Below are 21388 nucleotides of genomic sequence, written 5' to 3' on the forward strand. Positions count from 1 at the left end.
ACTTATAAAAAATAAACAATTTTTTCTCCCAAATAAAAAAAGAATTCGATATGATTATTTAGAGAAGTCGTTGCACAAGGGATTAACAGTCTATAATGACTACCGACCCATTTCCTATGGCAGTTATGTCAAACAGTGCTCCGATCCGATATGATACGAACAAAATTCAAACGCCCAATTACTAATCAATTTGTAAACTAAAGAATATTATTAATATTATTATTAAAGTATAGGATATAGTTATAAACTATCAACCTAACTATATTTTACAAGCACTGGCAACTAAGGCCTTCGGCTTAGACGAAAACTACATCCATACACTAGCCTTGGATTCGAACACGGATCCTCGTTGTTCAGTTGACTTAATGACTGGGCCAATTAGACAACTCATCCACCGAGGACTGCAAAACTAAAAAATAAACATTTCGCTCTCTATGATTAAGCCATGTTTTCAACATTTCAATGTCATAGCTTATTTCATCCATTCGGTTTTGTGATCTTATGCAGTGACAGGATGATATTATATCGTCCAAACTTTATTCAATATGAACACACATATGTAGATATTGCAGCTTTATTTGGAATTCTTTAGCGAAGTTCGCGCTAAGACATAGGGAAATCGGAGAACTATAGGTGCAGATGACAAGATGTTAGAGTCAGAGGGTTGACTTTATCTAGATTTTGGTTGGAACCTAAACTACCTTTTTCTGATTCTTGATGCAATTTGCGAGTTGTAAAAAATCGTGTGTGACAAACTCAATATCGTATTTTATGCTCAATCAGTTCACATAGATATATCCGTTTATCTCGATCAGCATCAGCGGTCGCGCTCTTAAGACGCTTATCTTACTTATATTTCCATGCCTTATATGTGGAGGTTTGGGTTAGCTCAGAGAGCAGAATATACACATAGAACATATAGTAAAGTGTGGGAGAGAGAGAGAGAGAGTGCACATATGCAAAATGTTTGGAGAATCTATGGAAGCTGTGACCCCCCATTAGTTCCTTACAGAACAAGAGTGTGCCAACACGATTTCATAACGAATGCTTATGAGGTAGTCGCAGATAATAGTATTTACTTAGATGGCAAAATATTTGTGCGGGGCTAAAGTGTCGTGGAGCGAGTTGGGGGTGGGAAGCGAGCTCTCTATTCTATTTGCTCACACAGTGCACAAATCTAATCTGAGGCAGGGCGCTTTATTTGATTTTTATTGGTTTTTATCAAAAAGGCCACAGACGAAAAGTTTGTGTAGTGTGGAAAATGCTGAGCCTTGGACGAGTTGTGCGAACGGCTACAAGGCAGTGCTGGCGAACCCTTTGCAGTAGTCCTCCAGCGACTGCCTTCACGGATTCGGATCCGTTGCCCGAGCATTGCGATGTCTTGATCATTGGCGGTGGAGGCATGGGTGCCTCTTCAGCTTATTGGCTTCGCCTTAAGGCCAAAATGCAGCAAAAGAAGCTCAATGTGCTCGTGGTGGAACGGGATGCAGGGGTAAGTGAAAGCTTCGGTGCAGGAAGGCTGTCTAAGTAAAATAGTTTTACCTTCTCTATTTTAAAGTACACATCTGCGTCCACTGTGCTCTCAGTGGGTGGATTGCGACAACAGTTCTCACTGGCGGAGAATATTCGCATGTCGCTCTATGGCTACGAGTTCATCAAGAATGCCAAAACCCATTTGGGAGATGTAGACTTGAGTTTTCAGCCGAATGGCTATCTCATCTTGGCCTCTTCAAAGGGAGCCGACATGCTGGAGAGGAACTCCAAGTTTCAAAATGAACTGGGTGCCCATAATGAGCTGATGGCTCCAAGTGGTTTGGCCCAACGTTTCCCATGGCTCTGTACCGAAAATATTGCTCTAGGCTGCTATGGCGTGAACAAGGAGGGTTGGTTCGATCCGTGGGCCCTGTTGATGGGTTTTAAGCAGCAGGCTCGTGCCTATGGCGCCCAGTTTGTTAATGGAGAAGTGACGGGATTCGAATGGAACACCCAAGGAGGTCTATCCGGAGCCTTGATCTCTTCGTGCGACCCACAGCAGCCGTTACGGAAAGTGACTTTTGATAAGTGTGTACTTGCTGCTGGAGCACATTCGGGAAAGGTGGCGAGTCTGGCAGGGATAGGCGATCCAAGTGCCACCATCGAGGTCCTTCGCACTCCCCTTCCAGTGGAGCCTAGGAAGCGTTACGTCTACGTGTTCAGCACTCAAGGACGGAATTGTCCCGGCCTGGCTACGCCTCTCACCATTGATCCCGATGGAACATACTTCCGTCGCGATGGTCTTACCGGCAACTTCCTATGCGGGCGCAGTCCCTGCGACGCAGACGAACCGGAATGCCATACACTGGACGTGGATCATGACTACTTCGACACACAAATATGGCCAACCTTGGCCACTCGAGTGCCAGCCTTCGAGTCGATAAAGGTGCAGAGTAGTTGGGCGGGCTACTACGACTACAACTGCTTCGATGCCAACGGAGTGATCGGTCAACATCCATTCTACACGAATCTCTACATAGCAGCTGGGTTTAGTGGTCACGGCATACAACAGACCCCGGCAGTGGGTAGAGCGATCTCCGAGCTGGTACTAGAAGGACAATACAAGACCATCGATCTGTCTCGTATGAATTTCGAGAGGTTAGTCCATAAGGAACCTCTGCTGGAGGATAATATTGTGTAACACTGCAATAAATATTTTAGTTTGTTTCTGATGTAAAAGATTAAAAACAAAAACGCAAATATTATCTAATCCGACAAGAAAATAAATCATATTCACAAGTTACTATAAATGTATAAAGTCGCCAAAATGCATGTAACAGGCAGACCCCAAAACACACTAAAATCTGTCATTATTATTCAGCAAGCAACCAAATTTGATCACAAACGCACTAAAAATAAACAAGTTATTGCCACTTTCGGAATGTGGCGGAGTAGTCTATCCCATTCTTGTAAGAATCAATGAGATTATCAACGTACTCGTTTGGGCCAAACAGTTGGCGAAATATATAAAAAGAAGTAAGTCGTTTCGCCAATTTCGGTATTCCACACACCACCTGGACAAAATATGTCTATTAAATTAATTTACTATCTCGCTCACACAACACACGAGGACTCTAGCGGTGCGAATGGAAACATATATTTTGCATGTTTCTAGTCCAATATTAATGAAATTTAATAGGTTGGCAGAAAAAGGTTATACTGATTAGTATATCAAATTTGGTTTCGATAGTCAAAAAATTGAGAGGCAATCGGTATTTGCTAAATAATGGAGGCGGACGTGGCAAAAGTTTTAAATAATTATAATCTGCACACTAGCAAAACGAGTCTACTTACTAAATTTAGTCGTTTGTCTTGAGAAAATCAGTTTTATTCAAATATTGGGGGCACAAGTGGGCGTGACAAAGCTTTTGAAAAACAACTATCTGCGCGGGGATAAATACCAAATTTAATGTCTGTAGCTTGTATTACGCAATGTATCTTACAAATCTAAAATCTGTCAAAGGAAATAATAGAAATTTAAACCTAAGTACATAAAAGGGAAATTAGAATCTAAATTTATTGAAGTACCTTGCACCAGTAAATATATTTTAAATTAATAATACCAAATACATTTATGTAATTATAAAAATTCTGTTTACATGCTTTTTACAAGCATACATACATATCTCAGTGTCATTTCGCTCACTCAAGCATATGGGCACACTAGCGCCGCCACTAGCTAACGGCCAATTCCGGCCTTATGGAAAAACGTTTATTTGTATAACTTGTCTATTTTTTAGTCCGATTTTGATCAAATTTGGTATTTTGCTAGTATAGATATTAATATCAAATTTAAGTGTGCCAAATTTGATTGCATAAGGTAGAAAAATACGGGAGATAATCGAGTTTTTTCAACTTACGGGGGCGAAAACGGGCGTGGCAAATCTTTACACATACATACTGTGCGCAGTTACTAAGCAAATATACATACCAAATATGGTGTCTCTAGCTAGTATAGTTTTTGAGATAAAGGCTTTTTTAAATTGCGGGGGCGGAAATGGGAGTGGCAAAAATTTTGAATAAACTTGGCCACTTTACATACTACACGAGTCTACATACCAAATTTGGTGACTCTTTTATAGTCTCTGAGATCTAGGTGTTTATACGGACAGACTAGTTGTGCATACTTTATGGGGTCGGAGAAGCTTCCTTTTGCCTGTTACATATATTTTGGCGACTTTAATATAGGGAAATATTTTTGAAATGCGGTATTGAATGACAGTTTTAGCCCTGTAAATCATGTTTGTTAGATGTTCTGCAGTTTTTGGACAGACCCCAACGTTAATAATCGTATTGTATATACGCGTACCAAACATCGTGTTGAAAATCGTGCGAAAAAGTTTTTTTTCCATTTTTTTTCAAAGTACCAAAATTTTGTGAAATCAACAGTGAAAAGGTGAGTGCATTGCATCAAAGTATTGTATTTGCTGTATATTTTGTGATTCTATAAAAATTTATGTGATTATGTAGTGTCTATAAAAAATATAGATATAAACTTTAAACTGTAAAAATTGTAATTTTTATCCATTTTTTTTTGCACTTGGATTATGTAAAATTGTAAAATTCCAACATTTTTGTTGTTGTTTAACAACAAGGAAAGGAAATTAACATATTGAGACCAGTTTGTCCAAGAATATTCTGGAAGATCTCGATCGGGAATGTTCATTCGAAGTGCGCTAATATGCAAGCAAGTTATTTCACTTGCAAAAATTGCGAAAGTGACATGGACGACGAGGGATAAAAATCGTTGTCATTTATGGCCATTGGAAGCCATTTTCTTTTGTTTTTTTTTCATTGTTTTTGCCATTGAAGGCCTACATAATAAAAAAACCATAAAATTACAACAATTGGTGTGACATTCCTTTCATATTTTCTTATTTTCAGTGAATTTCTTAAGGTTAGTCATAACTGGGCCACTTTTTTTCGGCCTAAAAGAGTTATCCAAATTAAATCTGTTCCAAAATTTTTTGAGTAACTCAAATAAACATACATTCTTTGGAAAAAAGTTGCGTTTGGTTAATATTTAAATGTTAAACTTCTTAATTTTTAATTTTCCGAAATGGAAGAAAAAATTTCGAGGTTTTTCAAAACCCCGGTCATAACTGGGCCCTCTCCCCTACCATTTCACCCTATGGTTGTATGGTATAAGAAACTTCAAATCTGAATAAAATTGTATAGGTTTCTGTGAATATGATTTATTTTTTTGTTGCATGTTCTAAACAATTCTTTTTTAGACAAACGAATATCGGATTAGATAATATTTGCGTTTTTTTTTTAAATCTTTTACATCAGAAACAAACTAAAATATTTATTGCAGTGTTACACAATATTATCCTCCAGCAGAGGTTCCTTATGGACTAACCTCTCGAAATTCATACGAGACAGATCGATGGTCTTGTATTGTCCTTCTAGTACCAGCTCGGAGATCGCTCTACCCACTGCCGGGGTCTGTTGTATGCCGTGACCACTAAACCCAGCTGCTATGTAGAGATTCGTGTAGAATGGATGTTGACCGATCACTCCGTTGGCATCGAAGCAGTTGTAGTCGTAGTAGCCCGCCCAACTACTCTGCACCTTTATCGACTCGAAGGCTGGCACTCGAGTGGCCAAGGTTGGCCATATTTGTGTGTCGAAGTAGTCATGATCCACGTCCAGTGTATGGCATTCCGGTTCGTCTGCGTCGCAGGGACTGCGCCCGCATAGGAAGTTGCCGGTAAGACCATCGCGACGGAAGTATGTTCCATCGGGATCAATGGTGAGAGGCGTAGCCAGGCCGGGACAATTCCGTCCTTGAGTGCTGAACACGTAGACGTAACGCTTCCTAGGCTCCACTGGAAGGGGAGTGCGAAGGACCTCGATGGTGGCACTTGGATCGCCTATCCCTGCCAGACTCGCCACCTTTCCCGAATGTGCTCCAGCAGCAAGTACACACTTATCAAAAGTCACTTTCCGTAACGGCTGCTGTGGGTCGCACGAAGAGATCAAGGCTCCGGATAGACCTCCTTGGGTGTTCCATTCGAATCCCGTCACTTCTCCATTAACAAACTGGGCGCCATAGGCACGAGCCTGCTGCTTAAAACCCATCAACAGGGCCCACGGATCGAACCAACCCTCCTTGTTCACGCCATAGCAGCCTAGAGCAATATTTTCGGTACAGAGCCATGGGAAACGTTGGGCCAAACCACTTGGAGCCATCAGCTCATTATGGGCACCCAGTTCATTTTGAAACTTGGAGTTCCTCTCCAGCATGTCGGCTCCCTTTGAAGAGGCCAAGATGAGATAGCCATTCGGCTGAAAACTCAAGTCTACATCTCCCAAATGGGTTTTGGCATTCTTGATGAACTCGTAGCCATAGAGCGACATGCGAATATTCTCCGCCAGTGAGAACTGTTGTCGCAATCCACCCACTGAGAGCACAGTGGACGCAGATGTGTACTTTAAAATAGAGAAGGTAAAACTATTTTACTTAGACAGCCTTCCTGCACCGAAGCTTTCACTTACCCCTGCATCCCGTTCCACCACGAGCACATTGAGCTTCTTTTGCTGCATTTTGGCCTTAAGGCGAAGCCAATAAGCTGAAGAGGCACCCATGCCTCCACCGCCAATGATCAAGACATCGCAATGCTCGGGCAACGGATCCGAATCCGTGAAGGCAGTCGCTGGAGGACTACTGCAAAGGGTTCGCCAGCACTGCCTTGTAGCCGTTCGCACAACTCGTCCAAGGCTCAGCATTTTCCACACTACACAAACTTTTCGTCTGTGGCCTTTTTGATAAAAACCAATAAAAATCAAATAAAGCGCCCTGCCTCAGATTAGATTTGTGCACTGTGTGAGCAAATAGAATAGAGAGCTCGCTTCCCACCCCCAACTCGCTCCACGACAGCCCCGCACAAATATTTTGCCATCTAAGTAAATACTATTATCTGCGACTACCTCATAAGCATTCGTTATGAAATCGTGTTGGCACACTCTTGTTCTGTAAGGAACTAATGGGGGGTCACAGCTTCCATAGATTCTCCAAACATTTTGCATATGTGCACTCTCTCTCTCTCTCTCCCACACTTTACTATATGTTCTATGTGTATATTCTGCTCTCTGAGCTAACCCAAACCTCCACATATAAGGCATGAAAATATAAGTAAGATAAGCGTCTTAAGAGCGCGACCGCTGATGCTGATCGAGATAAACGGATATATCTATGTGAACTGATTGAGCACAAAATACTATATTGAGTTTGTCACACACGATTTTTACAACTCACAAAGTACATCAAGAATCAGAAAAAGGTAGTTTAGGTTCCAACCAAAATCTAGATAAAGTCAACCCTGTGACTCTAACATCTTGTCATCTGCACCTATAGTTCTCCGATTTCCCTATGTCTTAGCGCGAACTTCGCTAAAGAATTCCAAATAAAGCTGCAATATCTACATATTAAATAAAGTTTGGACGATATAATAGCATCTTGTGACTGCATTAGATCACAAAACCCAATGGGTGAAATAAGCTGTGACATTGAAATGTTGAAAACATGGCTTAATCAAAGAGAGCGAAATGTTTATTCTTTATCTTCAAACGTTTCTCTGATATTTCATGAAATGGAAATGGAATCACCAGTCCGTGTCTGGCCTAAATGGCATTATCGTTTTACATCTCCTACTTGGCCTTCCTGACTAGCACGCGTCCTCGTGTGCCATATTCAACCATGACATTAGGTCTGCCATTACTTCTTAATATTCTTTTAATCGGACTTAAATTTAACATCAATTTTTTTCTTAAGTTTAACAACACCTTATATCTCTCACCAGATCAAACATCCATTAGAGGCAATTTCAATCATTGCTGACATGACGATTGCTGCATGGATCCGGCCCCCATTTATGATGTTCCCTCCACCCTAGGTGGTGGAGATCGACTGGTGGTCAACGTCTTTTTCACCGTAATCATCCTCTTCAATCATTTCAGATTCAGCACATTTATTTGTCATTTCTCGCAAACTCTCATTGGGATACTTATATGTCCTATTGTTCGTTAACGACTTCAAGTTATCACTCACCTTCAAACAATTTAATTGCCACGAATGGCTCTTGCGTCCGTTCCTCTCATTTTAACAAAACATGGTCGCCCACCTTTATGGTTTACAACTAATGCCACTTTTCTCAATATTTTCATTGACTTGAGTTGTTATTTCTTATCAATTTGATTTTAGTGGCCTAACGATCTAGTTTCTTTTCTTATTAGCAGTTCTACGGGGCCAAATTTCGTCACTCGATTGCTAGTAAATCTCCTAGAGCCTAATGCCATGATCGCTTACTTGTCTCTCATTGTGCTCATCACACGCCCAACCTGCCCATTATCGGGGCTTGCGGTCAAATATATTCCGAATTCACGGAAACTGATTTTGGCAAAACTTCTGTCCTGATCTGCAATAATGCGATTAGGTACTCCTAAGAGTGATATATATCTGATTTAATCGCATTATTGCAGCTTTCCGAATCTATGTTTAAAGCATGGTATATGTAGACATATTTAGTGAACACACCAATCAGGACTATAACACATTCTTTCTTATCGTTCTTTCCACCTAATTTGGCGCGTATATCAATGTGAATTGTGCGCCATGATATTTTTATCTTGGAGAAAGGGTGCATTTCCATTTGGATCTCACCTGATGAAGGTTTCGATATCTTACAACTGCGGAAGCAGTTATTGTATTCAAGGATGCGTTGAAGAAAATGGTTTAAATCGGGAACAGTTCCTTCGATCAATAGTTTCAGTGGGTGTGGTGGATAATGTGGTAATGTGGATAATCTGTGGTAAGTAATGGATCCAGTTTGACGTTTCCTCTTGCGCAGCACAATCCACCCGTTTCTCTTTTGAACTTTAAGGCATTGCAATATCGGCAAACAGTTGTCATTGGTCCAATTTCTAAATTGGTGGCGGGATCATATTGGAATGCCAAGCGATTGTATGATTCCAATGATCTTCGTGTGCTCACGCGTTATCTCAATCGGTCATTTTCTCTTATTATTTTAAGTCTTTCTTCGCTTAAGTTCTGTAAAGACACTTATTGCTGGCTTGCATGTCTAATGCGGCGGCGATGTTTGCACGTCGTGCTTATTTTTATATTTTTCTTTGCTATAAACCTCCCGGAGCCCGAGACCTTTCCAACAAATGCAAAACCGTGGAAATCGGCTAGTGCGTCCTGGAGTTATAGCGCCAGGGAGGAAAACCCGACATATATTTTTTTATAAGATTGCTTAAACTATAAAGAAAATAGGAACAACAAACCTCTAGAATACAATAATAATTTAAGTTTGTTGGAGACGAGTAAATGGAGATTTCGGAAAGACTAACTTAAACCCAACTAATACTTGCCACCATAAATTGTCTCTTAATATTAAAAATAAAACCTTTGAAAACTAGTCATATTAAAAATAAATTTAATGAGAGCGGTAGCAAAAAAAACCAGTGACTTTGATCAATATCTTCGTTATTTCCTATCCTCAGATTGTAAGCCGTTCTTTCGCAAACATTAGACTTTTTAGATAAAACGTTTTTCCACTTTGATGGCTATAGCTAAGGAAAGAGTTACCAAAAAAGTTGCAAGGGTATTCAAACTTTGACGCGGTCCAAGTTAGCCCCGGCCCTCTGGTTTTATATTTATTTTTATTTGCGATCTATCCTAAATGGACAGTAAGCAAATATTATCAAAGTAAATACCATATGGTAAAATGTTATATTAAAGTCCTAAAATGTATGTAACAAGCAGAATGACCCTCTTAAGTATATAAGTTTAAAAACAATCCAACGAACTGCCCTGGCACTAAGCCTTAGAGCAATCTGTGCAGCTGAAACATCGAAGCGTCAAATTTCAAATACAATCCAACTCGAGTGCAGCATTTGAGACGCAACAGCGGGACATAAATATGCTGACACAGCGTGGTGACCAAGAGCCCATGGCATGACCATATTATGTACTTTACATATATCCATATGTGTTTTATGTTCCCTTTTATATACTTAGGTTTAGTTTTCTATTTCTTGCTTCGACTTATTCAGTTTTGTACGACCGCTTTACCGATAAAGATATATTGCTCCGGCTCTTGGCCGTAAAGTAGAGTTCCACAAGGCGAGCGATCTAGACACCTAACCCGCATCTCATCCCAAAATACTTAATTCATCTACTTGAGTTGCATTCGATCGAGGGCTACCACTGACGAGGAACCACTGGGCGGACCCCATTAACTTAATTGACGCCCAACCGGATTTGGATTACCACATCCAACTGAATAAAGTACATATACAGGCTGGGACATTTAAAGCGGAAGGACTTGTTTTTGCAATAGCAAAGTAAAAAGTGGAATTTGTAAAATTTTGTTTTGCCTCTGGCCTTGACCGCAAAATGTGCGCAGAGTAGTAATTAAACTGTTGGATTTATCTTACTTTATATTTTTATGATTCATTCCAGACTTTTGAGCTTCGAAAAATTGAATGTTTTATTTTATTGCTGATTGATTTTTGAATATTATTTATTTTCACCATTCAGGTTTTCTTTGTCAATATTAGGTAAGAAAAATCAACTAAAATACAATATTTTCCTTCAAATTCCAAAAATTGAGACTGATTAATTATGGCAATTTATTATACAGTAAAATAAATGAAAATTATTTTCAAATATTATTATTACCGACATCATTATTTTGCGCGTTACTTTTTTTCAGCTGTGTAAGGGGTTAGTAGTTGATATTTTAATTTAGATCTTATCATTAAAGTGTAGGAAGTAACGAAGGTAAAAGTGTCCGAAATAGATTCTAAAGAACGTCCGCAAAAATCACCTCCAATCGTTAGTGAGGTTCTTAGAGCACCCATCGATTTTATTTTATATACACTACTGCCGTTCAAAACATGAAGTGCAAAGTCATCATAGTGGGCAAATGAAGTGGTTCCATCCTTATATACTAAGTGAATGTATAATTCGTGGGGCTGATCTTTAATGAAAGAGTACACCCAACTCGATTCAACGTCAATAATTTTCTTGAGTGATCCGCCTTGACGTTCAGAACGTTTTATGACTATCCAACCAGGACCAGTGATATCATTGTTAATGGTCACCATCTGGTCTCCCCTTCCTGTCACGTAAACTATCGATTTGTATTCTGAATTCATAATTTTTGTTTCGGTACTTTTTATCAGAATTTCATACTCGTTAATTTTTGATGTCAGCTTATTCTCCATTTGCTGTTTTTCAATTTCGAGCATCTTTACTTTCTCGTTGCACTCCTGTAAAAATGTATTCGCCTCTTTAAGTTTACTTTCGGCCTCTGATAGCTGCGCGATTAGATTCTCTACTTTTTTATTCGACTCCTCTAAAAGAGCATTGAGTTGATCTTCTCTAGCTTTAGTTTGATCCACCAATTGATTCCTGAGTTGTTCTTTTAGTGTTTCGTTGGTCTCGTTTGAGGGAGCCATCGATTCCTTTACAAGCTGCGATACTTCCTTGTTCTTTTCGGCCATTTGATTCTCCATATAATGCTTATTTATTTCCAGACATTTCATTGACAGCGTTGATATTGTCTTTACATGATTATCAATTTGCTGATCTTTTAGTTTAATCAACTTCCCGGCTTGCTGCAATATGGATTTTAGTTTTTGGTAGCAGTTTCCCTCACACTGAGTGTTCAGTAATTCAAATTCATCGATAATCTGTAATTTATAAGTATAGATTTTTTTTTTTGTTTTACATATAGTCAGTATATATGTATGTACGTATATATTGTGGTACTTACGGAATTGGTCTCCGATGAAGAATCTTCTGTAGAACCATCCACATTCGACAGCATCAAATTGAGTATGGCTTGATCCATTTTATTTGTAAAATTGAGGAGAAATGCGTGCGCAGTTGTGACCGACCAACTTTAGACTGTCTAACTCGTTGAGTAAGCAAGTCCAATATATACGTATGTCGGATAGTGTTGGTTAAGTGACTAATAAGTCAAAGCCTACTAGTTAGTTCCAATAGATTGACAGGTGTGTCAGTTGTAGCCCTGGTTGAGCATCTAAGCAACCTTGGCAACTAATGTTGAAAGCTGTCTTCAGGTCAGGTCCTATATAAAGGGGGGCTTCGGGGGTAAATATTTACTTAAGCTATTCGAGATCTCAGTGTTGAAAAGTGAAAAAATCGGCTAAAGCTAGATTTCAGTGTTGGCAAATGCTATTTTTTATTTGGCGCGTTGTTTGACCGCCCTGGCAGCTAAATATTTTACTCTAAATTATAAAATTAAGGAATATTCCGCTGCTCTGGCAGCCGAATATTGTATTCTGAACTATATTTGTTCTCTAAAATCAAGAAATAATGTAAACTCAACAATATTTTCGATTGTTGAGAATAGTGCAAACAAAAGTTTCAAGAAGCGCGCATGTTCGAGTATCCGACACTTGGCATCTGGCAACGCTATCTCAAAATTTGACAGCTTCTTTCAGCCGGAAAAAGCTACTTTTAGCTATAATCCCGCTAAAAACATGATTTTTCTTTTGTTAATTGCACAAAAACTACATAATAAATCGCCAAGGCGCACCTGAGGTCGTGCTCGTGGAATTTTTCTCTTTCGTTTGGTACCAAATTTATGTAGTTTAAGCGCGTTTTGGGCCCGAGTAGCTATAGTAAATATTTACCGAAATGTTTCTACCTACACTTATATCTATATATTTACTGACATCTGCCGTTTTATTACGTAGATTTGCTTCCTTTAATCTACAAAGTAGGTATAAACTTGGTTTTTATTCTGGGAGTACCGAAAAAAAAACTACCTGATGAAGGACAGCACAATATGTGTGCATTATTATAAAATTTTGATGTGGAAATTTGGCTTCACGCAAAATAGCCTCTCACGATTCGCGGAGATGCTCGTAAAAATGTATGTACACGTGTATATGTGGATAATAAATTAGCCTCTTAAAAGATAAAACGAATTTCGACGAGCAAACTACCAAATGTAATCAAAATTCAACCATGTTTATTTGTAAGATGTGGTCAATCTATGTCATTGCTTCCTTGGCTACTTCCATTACCTTTAATATGACACACTAAAAATTTAAGTCGAACGACAGGTTTTTTTAGTTTTTGTGTTAAAGCAGGGTGAAATGGTACATTAAAGTCGCTACAATGTATGTAACAGGCAGAAGGAAGTTTTTCCGACCCCATTGATCAGCATCTACAACCGAGTGGATCTCGCCATGTCCGTCCGTCCGCCTGTCCGTATGAACACGTCGATCTCGGAGACTATAAGAGCTAGAGTCACCAAATTTTGGTACTTAGACTCCCGTAATACCTATGGTGTTCAAGTTTATTTCAAATTTTTGCCGCGGAACTAGAGTGCTCGAGTGTTTTTGTGAGGGTGAGCGACATTTTCGAAATTGAAAATATTTTTTCACCTGGTGCATGGTATACCAAGGTCGGCGAGACGACTTCCTTTATTTAAATATGGAATGTATACTGATAGTAATTGTTAGTGTGCCAAATTTGATCACGATACTTCTGTAGAAAATCTGTCAGGTAAACTTTCTTGTGACTGCTATGAACAACTTTGATATATTTGATTTTATGCTGAAAATGCAAAACCCATTAAAATTAAGCTTTGAAAAAGACTAACATTTCGTTTGAAGAGAGGACCAGAAAACTACTGGAATCACCTGGTCAACAGGACATTTAAACTTTTGCATAAAGTTGCCTTGCCGTTCACAGTACGGCAGTCCTACTTTGACCATAATGGTCTTCTATTTGAGCTAAGAAACATTTTACTGAACACATTTTAAATTAGTGAACTAAATCATGCAAAATGTTAAACTTCTAAACTTCTGTTCTAAGAAATAGTTGGAACTTATATGAAATCTAAAGTATTTTTTAACAGTGTTCTTAGATAGGCAGTAGAATATAAGGCTTCAAGTAAGTAATGAGTGTTCAAGTACATACCATAAGGATACCTCATTCTGATTAATGGAAAAAGTGAAAGGTCCGCAAACAAATGGATGCCATTAGCAAGACTTCACATTGCCAGATAAGCATAAATATACATATGATGCCGTTACTACCGAATCAATGACTTTTGTTATGTTGTTACCTATTTCAATTACAGGAATTATTTTCATTAAAAGTGTTGTAATGATTTAAATTCCTGGCACTCACAATGGACAGGCGCCTAACCTGGGCTTCCCACATTAAAAACAAGTGTAAGCAGCTAGATATTAACTGGCTTTTAGGTGACAGGTTCAAATTGAGACTCCACAACAAAATTCTGCTGTACAACACGATGCTGAAACCAATCTGGGCACACGGAGATCAACTATAGTGAACAGCTAGCGCCTCCAACATTCATAAAATACAAAGCTTCCAATCTAAGCTGCTGCGCGTGACTGGTGACCCTCGCACTGTTTTATATGGCAAACAAAATCCTACACCGCGAATTTGAGGTGGAGACGGTACTCAAGGTTATCCAGAACAGAGCGAAAAACCATATTGAGCGACTAAGCAACCACGAAAATAACCTAGCGATCAACCTATGGGACAACAGCTTATACACCAGAAGATGACACCACTAGACCTACCTTTCCGGCTGAGCTGAGTAGCTCCTAAGGCTCCACACTGTCATTGTCCTAATTAATCCGTACTAACTGTTTTCCTAATGTTAATGTCTAATCAAGTTTATTAATTGTTTATGTGTTATCACATTTATTTTTTTTCCCCTTACGTCAATGTCCAATCAAATTTAATAATTGTCCCCTGGACAGATCTTAAATAAAGCATAAAGAATTAAAAAAAATAACAAAAAAATGTCTCTAATTTATGCTTTCTCTGAACTGTTCATCAAAGTGAGTTCAGATGAAGTTTGTTCGCGGCTTATTAATTTTGTAAAACTTTTTAACACTACTTTGCGTGCAAAGGCTACAACCAACACTGAACATGTTGGGGAGATTGTAGCAATTAGCGGTATAGTGTTGGAGAAGGCCTACTATTTTGCAGGTTAAAATGTAATGCCCAGTTTCAAATCAGGCCATCAAGATCAACTAAGAAGATGCAACTGAGAAAGGCAAAAAAGGATCAAAATGACAGAAGTACAGCTGATTGAATCAAACAACAGACAAGTAATAATTAATACAGAATGAATAAAATATTTAAACCTAGAAGTGATGAAACGAGAAATAGAAGGCACCATTCGATCATGAAGATTTAAAGTCTATTTTTTCCGAACAGTTCACAGGGCTAACAACCATTTATATACCCTAATATTAATTTTATGTGTAAAAAGTTCAAATTTTTCCCGTTGCTAATTACAACACCATACTACAGATCGTATAAACGAAGTAGCTGAATGTGACGGCAGAATAAAGTCGGTCACGGAATACGCCACTTTGAGAAGAACGCTAAGATAAATGGCACCATGAATCTCAACTACAACAAGTCTGTTAAGAGGGTTCCTGGCGGGACACGATCAGTTGTTAAGCCCAAATGGCATTTGGGATCTAAGAAAGGATGTGACATCCAACGATCTTCCAAGATCCAAGGTAGTAAATAGCAGCCTCCTGTTCAGCAGCTGAGTTGCAGAGATTAGTCCAAGAGTCATGCGTCAGCGAGGGTCGTAATGAGCTTAGAAGGGGAGTAGTCAACAAACAAGTCAACGAACTGCCCTCGCTCGAAGTCTTAGAGCAGCCTGTGCAGCTAAAACATCGATGTATTAGGTGTCGTATACAAGTGTCGGGTGAAGCATTTGAGTTGCAACCAAATGACCAAGAGCCTAAGGAATGGTTATTTACTCATGTACTCAACCGATAAAGATACATTGCTCCGGCACTTGGCCGTAAAAATATTTCCTGATCCTTAATACATTGTTGATTGGGCCACAAGGCCAGTTATCTACATATATACCTAAGCAGCATCTCAAGAACTGAAACTATATATATTAACTGAACTGAACTGAAGTATTATATATTTAGCCATGCATCTAAGAGATAAGGAATTTATAATGTATACTCGTGTAGGATGTAAATAAATATAAATATTTTATTTTAAATTTCAAGAATACTTTTTTTTTTTGCATAAAGTATGTTAATTAATTGTGGCACGTAAAGTTGGTACACTAAAATCTTTCATTATTATCTAGCAACGTACCAAATTTGTTTAAAATCGGATTAAGAATAACCAAGCTTGCATGAAAAGGTTTCTCTCTAGACGGTCCATAAGGGCGGAACTGGCCGCTAGCCGGTGTATTTTAAACTTAAATGTTCAATAATAATGTGGGACAAATAGAACTCCTGTCTATATATGTAAGTGTGCACTTTCATTTCATCACAATTTTTCTCATTTCATCTTTTTATACTCTTGCAAAAAGAATACATTCATTTTGAGTACATTCAATGAAGCATCTCCAACCATAAAAAGTATATATAATTAAATATCCAATTTTCCCAATAAGGAAAAAAAAGATATTTTTTGTGAGTTAAAAGCAACGTACTTTATTATTTGAATGAAAACTTAGAACTGATTACAAAAATGTCTTATGGTTATATTTATAAGCTAAATTTGGGAGCCCTTTGGTGGCGTGATTGATATTTCGATGATTTGATTGGTCCGATTTTAATTGCTGAGTTAGCGTTCTCACGCTCTTGGTTGTTAGGGGGACAATTATTATTTCAAGTGTTCAATTGTTTATGTTAATTTTATGGATTAGCGTTCATACGCTTTGGTTTTGAGGGGGACAATTGTTTATAAAAACGGATGTTTACTTTAACGTTATGAATTTTAGGGGGCGAAATATTTATATGTTATTGGGTATTGGAGTCGGATATATGACTCCCCCATCCTAAAGAAAATAGCCTGTCCTCAGGCGGATACATTGGGATATAGCGAGGGGTTTTTCTCAGCTGTAAATATTGGAGTATCAATTTGGTTTATAATTTGGGACTCGATTTTTTCAACAATTGGGGTTTCGATTATGTCTGTGGGACCACGATTGTTATTTGATCGAAAATGCTTAATTATTAATTTTTGTGGCATTGCCTTAAACTTATAGATTAAGTATGTAATCAAACTTATTATAGTAAGTATAAAAGTGGTTAATGTAATAGTTTGAAATGCAGTATAATATTTCGTATGTTCGTTAATTATCTCTTTTGTTTGGATAAAGGAAATAGGTTCTAGCCTGGTGATATTGTTTGTTACATAAATGCTTTGGCTATAGTCAAGCAATGAATTTATTATTGATATTTCGTTTAGTTGTAAGGCACAATCGTAAATTTTTATTATGTTATTGCCTTCAATTATTAATTCGTTGTTTACGCAATTTTGATTAAGTTTAGTTTTTGGTAGATTCCATGTTACAATTATGTTTGGTTCAATATAATTAGTTTGAAAATTCTTATATGTCTTAGTGTATTTACAAGTGGTTGGGATTTGATTTAAAATGCCTATTATACATTCGTTAGTTTCTATTTGTTTTGTGTTTTTATTGAACAAAGTGTTGTTATTAAAATAGTATTTATCGTATGAATTTTCTGTCAAAATATTTTTATTCTCGTCTGGATAAGGAAGTATCTCAAAGATAGGGGTTTTTATTATTTCTTGAGGAATGTTTGAAATGATAAATATCTCGTTTGAACTTGGTTTAAGCCAGGTGGAAGTTTTTGTATTCAATAGTTTTTCCGAATTAACATGACTTAAGTGATTATGTTTTAGAAATTTTGGGTTGAAAATTCCTAGTCTAGTGAGTTGCATGCTCATTTCTATGTCTTCAATGTATTCTGTAAAATGCTCAAAATTAAATATTAGAACTTCTAATCTTACTGATTTTTCTTTTTCTTCCCTGAGGCTGTTTATTACTTCTAAACCTTTATTAACAGTGTCTATTACGTAATTTAGTTCGTTTGCTTGTACGCTATTGCTTTCAAGATTATTTATTTTTTCTTCTAATTCATCTTTATCTTCCTGATCAAGAGTACCAAAAAGATATTTGTTTATTGAACCAATTTCGTTAATTAGTCCTCGTTTATTACGTTTTACAATGTGTATTCCATTAATTTCCCTACTTAGTTTTTCTGTTAAGTATTGAATATGGATTAGGTTTTTAAATTCTTGTGTTTGTTGCATTAAATTATTATATGTAATGTCTATTAGAGTTAAATTCACTTTTAAATAATGATATTCAAAGTTTGTCGGTAAGTCCATGGTTCCTGTTTTAAATATTAGGTAACCGTTTGGTGCTTTTACTGGGTTTATGTCAATGGATTGACTGCATGTTGATTTTAATGTTAAGAATAGCATGATGCATAAAAAAGTCATCTTGAGTTGTTGACCTGTAATTAATTAATTGTCGTATTTGCTTTTATTAACTTTCTTTTTCTTCTTGAATTTTGATTTGTAGTGTGTAACTTTTTGTCCTCTATTTCTTTCTTCAAAATGTTTCTCGTCTAACTGATTTATTTCTCCTGTCTTTTTGAATGGATTTGTCGTTTTTGACTTTACTAATGGTGCTTGTTTAAATCTAGTGTCGATTTCGAAGTCGTGTCTATCTTCATTTTAATTGTTTATTTGATGTATTTTTTTTGTTTGGGTATTATAGTTGGGGGATCCTGCATAGATAAAAATGTCCGCTGGTGTTCGGTTAGTTGTTTTATGTCTCGTCTTATGGTTGTATACGTAGAGAATTTTTTCAAATTTAAGTAATTTATCTTTGATGTCATTTTCACTATTTATAATTCTGAGTTTTTCATTTACTGTTTTATGGAATCTTTCTACATCTGAGATGCCGTTTTTACTTGATGTGATTTCTAACTTTACATTTTCTTCTTGTAGCCAATTTTTTAGTGCTATACACAGAAATGCTGAATCTTTGTCTGATTTTATTTCTATTGGTTTGCCCATTTCAGTGAATACTTTCATAATTGCTCTCTTGGCTTCTAACCAATCTCTAGACTTTACTTCTACAAGTGTTGCAAATTTCGAGTAAATGTCAATGCATGAAAGGAATTGTAAACTGTCGATCATGTAAAAGTCCATGACGTATTTTTCTCTGATATTAAAAAGTTCTGGTGTTATTTCAAAAGTTAGTTTTGTATTTCTATTTTCTGTCTTTGCGATATTGCATACTGAGCATTCATTAATAATGTTTTGAATTAGGTTTTGAAAATCGGGAAAATAATATTTTTCTTTAAACAAATTAATCGTTTTTTTCAATTCCTGGATGTAATAATTCTTTATGTTGTTTTAGGATTATTTCTTTAAATTGTGCAAACGTTTGAAGGTCCTCTAACTTAATGCTAGATTTCGAGGTTTTTGTATTTGCGTTTGGTTGTATTATTTCGATAAAAGCTTGTTGGAATATGGGAAAATCTTGTTTATTATGAAAATATAGTACAGTGTTCTTACTGCAAAGATATCTTATGATTATATCCCTTGCGTAAGCATTGGTAATTTGTTTGTATGTTATTTTTATGTTTGTTTTGTCAAAGTAAGTTGTTGTTTCTGCTTTGTCTTCTGAACCTCTAATGAATTCTATTTGTCTGTTGTAATAATTAATGGGTCTTTCTACTATTGGAATGTAGTTTTCATTATCCTCGTGAGCACTATGTATTGTAGCTGATTGTTTTGTTTGAGACGGAGTTGTACTATTGGGTACAAAAGTTTTTCCACCTTTTTGATTCTGATTTTGGCTTTGATTTGATTTTCTTATTTCTGTTATACTATTCTCGTATAACCCTTCTCTTTGAGCTACTTGCTTCAATTTACTGACTGTGGTTGTATCGTATCTAGCTAACGTCATAAATAATCTATCGGGTAATTTTTTGTTTATTACGTCTTTTATAGTGTTATTTAACGCATTTGTATAAAGAGCGGTGTTATTTGCATCGTTTTCTAGACTTAATTTGTTTGTTATAATATAGGACTTATCTTCTAATTCTGTTACAAACTTACGAAGATTTCCTGCATAGTTGGTGTTGTAGAGGCGTCGAAGAAGTTCCTCACAGGGGGTCTGCGTCTTTAATTCATTGATGAGGAGTGTCCTTAGTTCCGGCCAGGTGTTGGCTTGTCCAATTTGTGAGAGTCGTTGTGCTTCTCCAGTGAGCTGCATCTCGATTGCACTGAACAATGTGTTATGCTGCCTTATATCATGGGTTGGATATAGGTGCATAATAAAATCTATCCTCCTTATGAATGACGTCAGATTCTCTGGAGCTCCATCGTAATTTGCCACCTGTCTTAACGAAGACAGTGCTTGATTGAGGTGGGCTTCGGTGAGTTCTACAGCCATTTTATTTCTTCTTTTTTTTGTTTTAGTGGTGTTTTATTTTTTTTGATTTTTTTTTCTGGGTTTTAGTGATGTGTTGTTTTGTTGATCTTCTGGGTTTTTTGTGGTGTTTTGTTTTGTTAATTTTCTGGGTTTTGGTTATGTTTTATTTTGGATTTTGGTTTTTTGTTCGCACACAAGTTGGCGTTTTTGTTCCTCAATTGGATTTAATAGTTGTAACACACAGTTAATATTTTCGCGCACAGTTGGCGTAAATATTTTTTTTTTTTTTTTTGGTTGCAACACACAGTTGATATTTCCGCGCACAGTTGGCAGAAAATATTTTTCACTGTTGTAGACTTTTGAGCACTACCCGTAAGTTCTTGATGTCGGATCGGAATTTTATAGTGATTATTCACCAATTCTATGTAACACACGGATAACAATTCTATATGTAACACGGATAGAATAACTTTTTTCCAATCCTACCGACTGCGCCAATTAAATATCCAATTTTCCCAATAAGGAAAAAAAAGATATTTTTTGTGAGTTAAAAGCAACGTACTTTATTATTTGAATGAAAACTTAGAACTGATTACAAAAATGTCTTATGGTTATATTTATAAGCTAAATTTGGGAGCCCTTTGGTGGCGTGATTGATATTTCGATGATTTGATTGGTCCGATTTTAATTGCTGAGTTAGCGTTCTCACGCTCTTGGTTGTTAGGGGGACAATTATTATTTCAAGTGTTCAATTGTTTATGTTAATTTTATGGATTAGCGTTCATACGCTTTGGTTTTGAGGGGGACAATTGTTTATAAAAACGGATGTTTACTTTAACGTTATGAATTTTAGGGGGCGAAATATTTATATGTTATTGGGTATTGGAGTCGGATATATGACTATATATTCTTAATCAGCAAACGAGACGAGTTCGTACAGCCATGGTTGTCCGACCGTCCGTCCGCCTCGATCAACGCAGAGTTTTTCATAATTTTATCCAGATCGGGTGACTATATCATATTGCTGCCATAGGAACGATAAGCGAAAAGCAGTGACTTGGTTACTTACTAACTTTTGA

The 21388-nt window shown here is 37.1% G+C and overlaps 3 protein-coding genes across 3 annotated transcripts; 1 reads left to right on the top strand and 2 right to left on the bottom strand.

Annotated features, from left to right (window-relative positions):
- The first annotated feature begins 1246 nt into the window (after positions 1 to 1246).
- LOC26529220 (FAD-dependent oxidoreductase domain-containing protein 1) lies at positions 1247 to 2932 on the top strand. Its single transcript, XM_047009626.1, has 2 exons — positions 1247 to 1492; positions 1559 to 2932. The coding sequence occupies exons 1-2, from the start codon at positions 1262 to 1264 to the stop codon at positions 2672 to 2674; spliced, it is 1347 nt and encodes a 448-aa protein (XP_046865582.1). The 5' UTR covers positions 1247 to 1261; the 3' UTR covers positions 2675 to 2932.
- A 2280-nt stretch (positions 2933 to 5212) lies between these two features.
- On the bottom strand, positions 5213 to 6780 carry LOC6652238 (FAD-dependent oxidoreductase domain-containing protein 1). Its single transcript, XM_002074707.4, has 2 exons — positions 6535 to 6780; positions 5213 to 6468 (listed from the first exon to the last, which is right to left on the bottom strand). The coding sequence occupies exons 1-2, from the start codon at positions 6763 to 6765 to the stop codon at positions 5353 to 5355; spliced, it is 1347 nt and encodes a 448-aa protein (XP_002074743.3). The 5' UTR covers positions 6766 to 6780; the 3' UTR covers positions 5213 to 5352.
- Positions 6781 to 10544: 3764 nt separating this feature from the next.
- Positions 10545 to 11968, bottom strand: LOC111519594. The gene is made up of 2 exons (XM_023181176.2): positions 11820 to 11968; positions 10545 to 11736 (listed from the first exon to the last, which is right to left on the bottom strand). Exons 1-2 carry the CDS (start codon positions 11895 to 11897, stop codon positions 10741 to 10743), a joined length of 1074 nt encoding a protein of 357 aa, XP_023036944.1. The 5' UTR covers positions 11898 to 11968; the 3' UTR covers positions 10545 to 10740.
- Positions 11969 to 21388: the final 9420 nt, after the last annotated feature.

Source organism: Drosophila willistoni, assembly GCF_018902025.1.
Source record: "Drosophila willistoni isolate 14030-0811.24 chromosome 2L unlocalized genomic scaffold, UCI_dwil_1.1 Seg168, whole genome shotgun sequence".
NCBI lineage: Eukaryota > Metazoa > Arthropoda > Insecta > Diptera > Drosophilidae > Drosophila > Drosophila willistoni.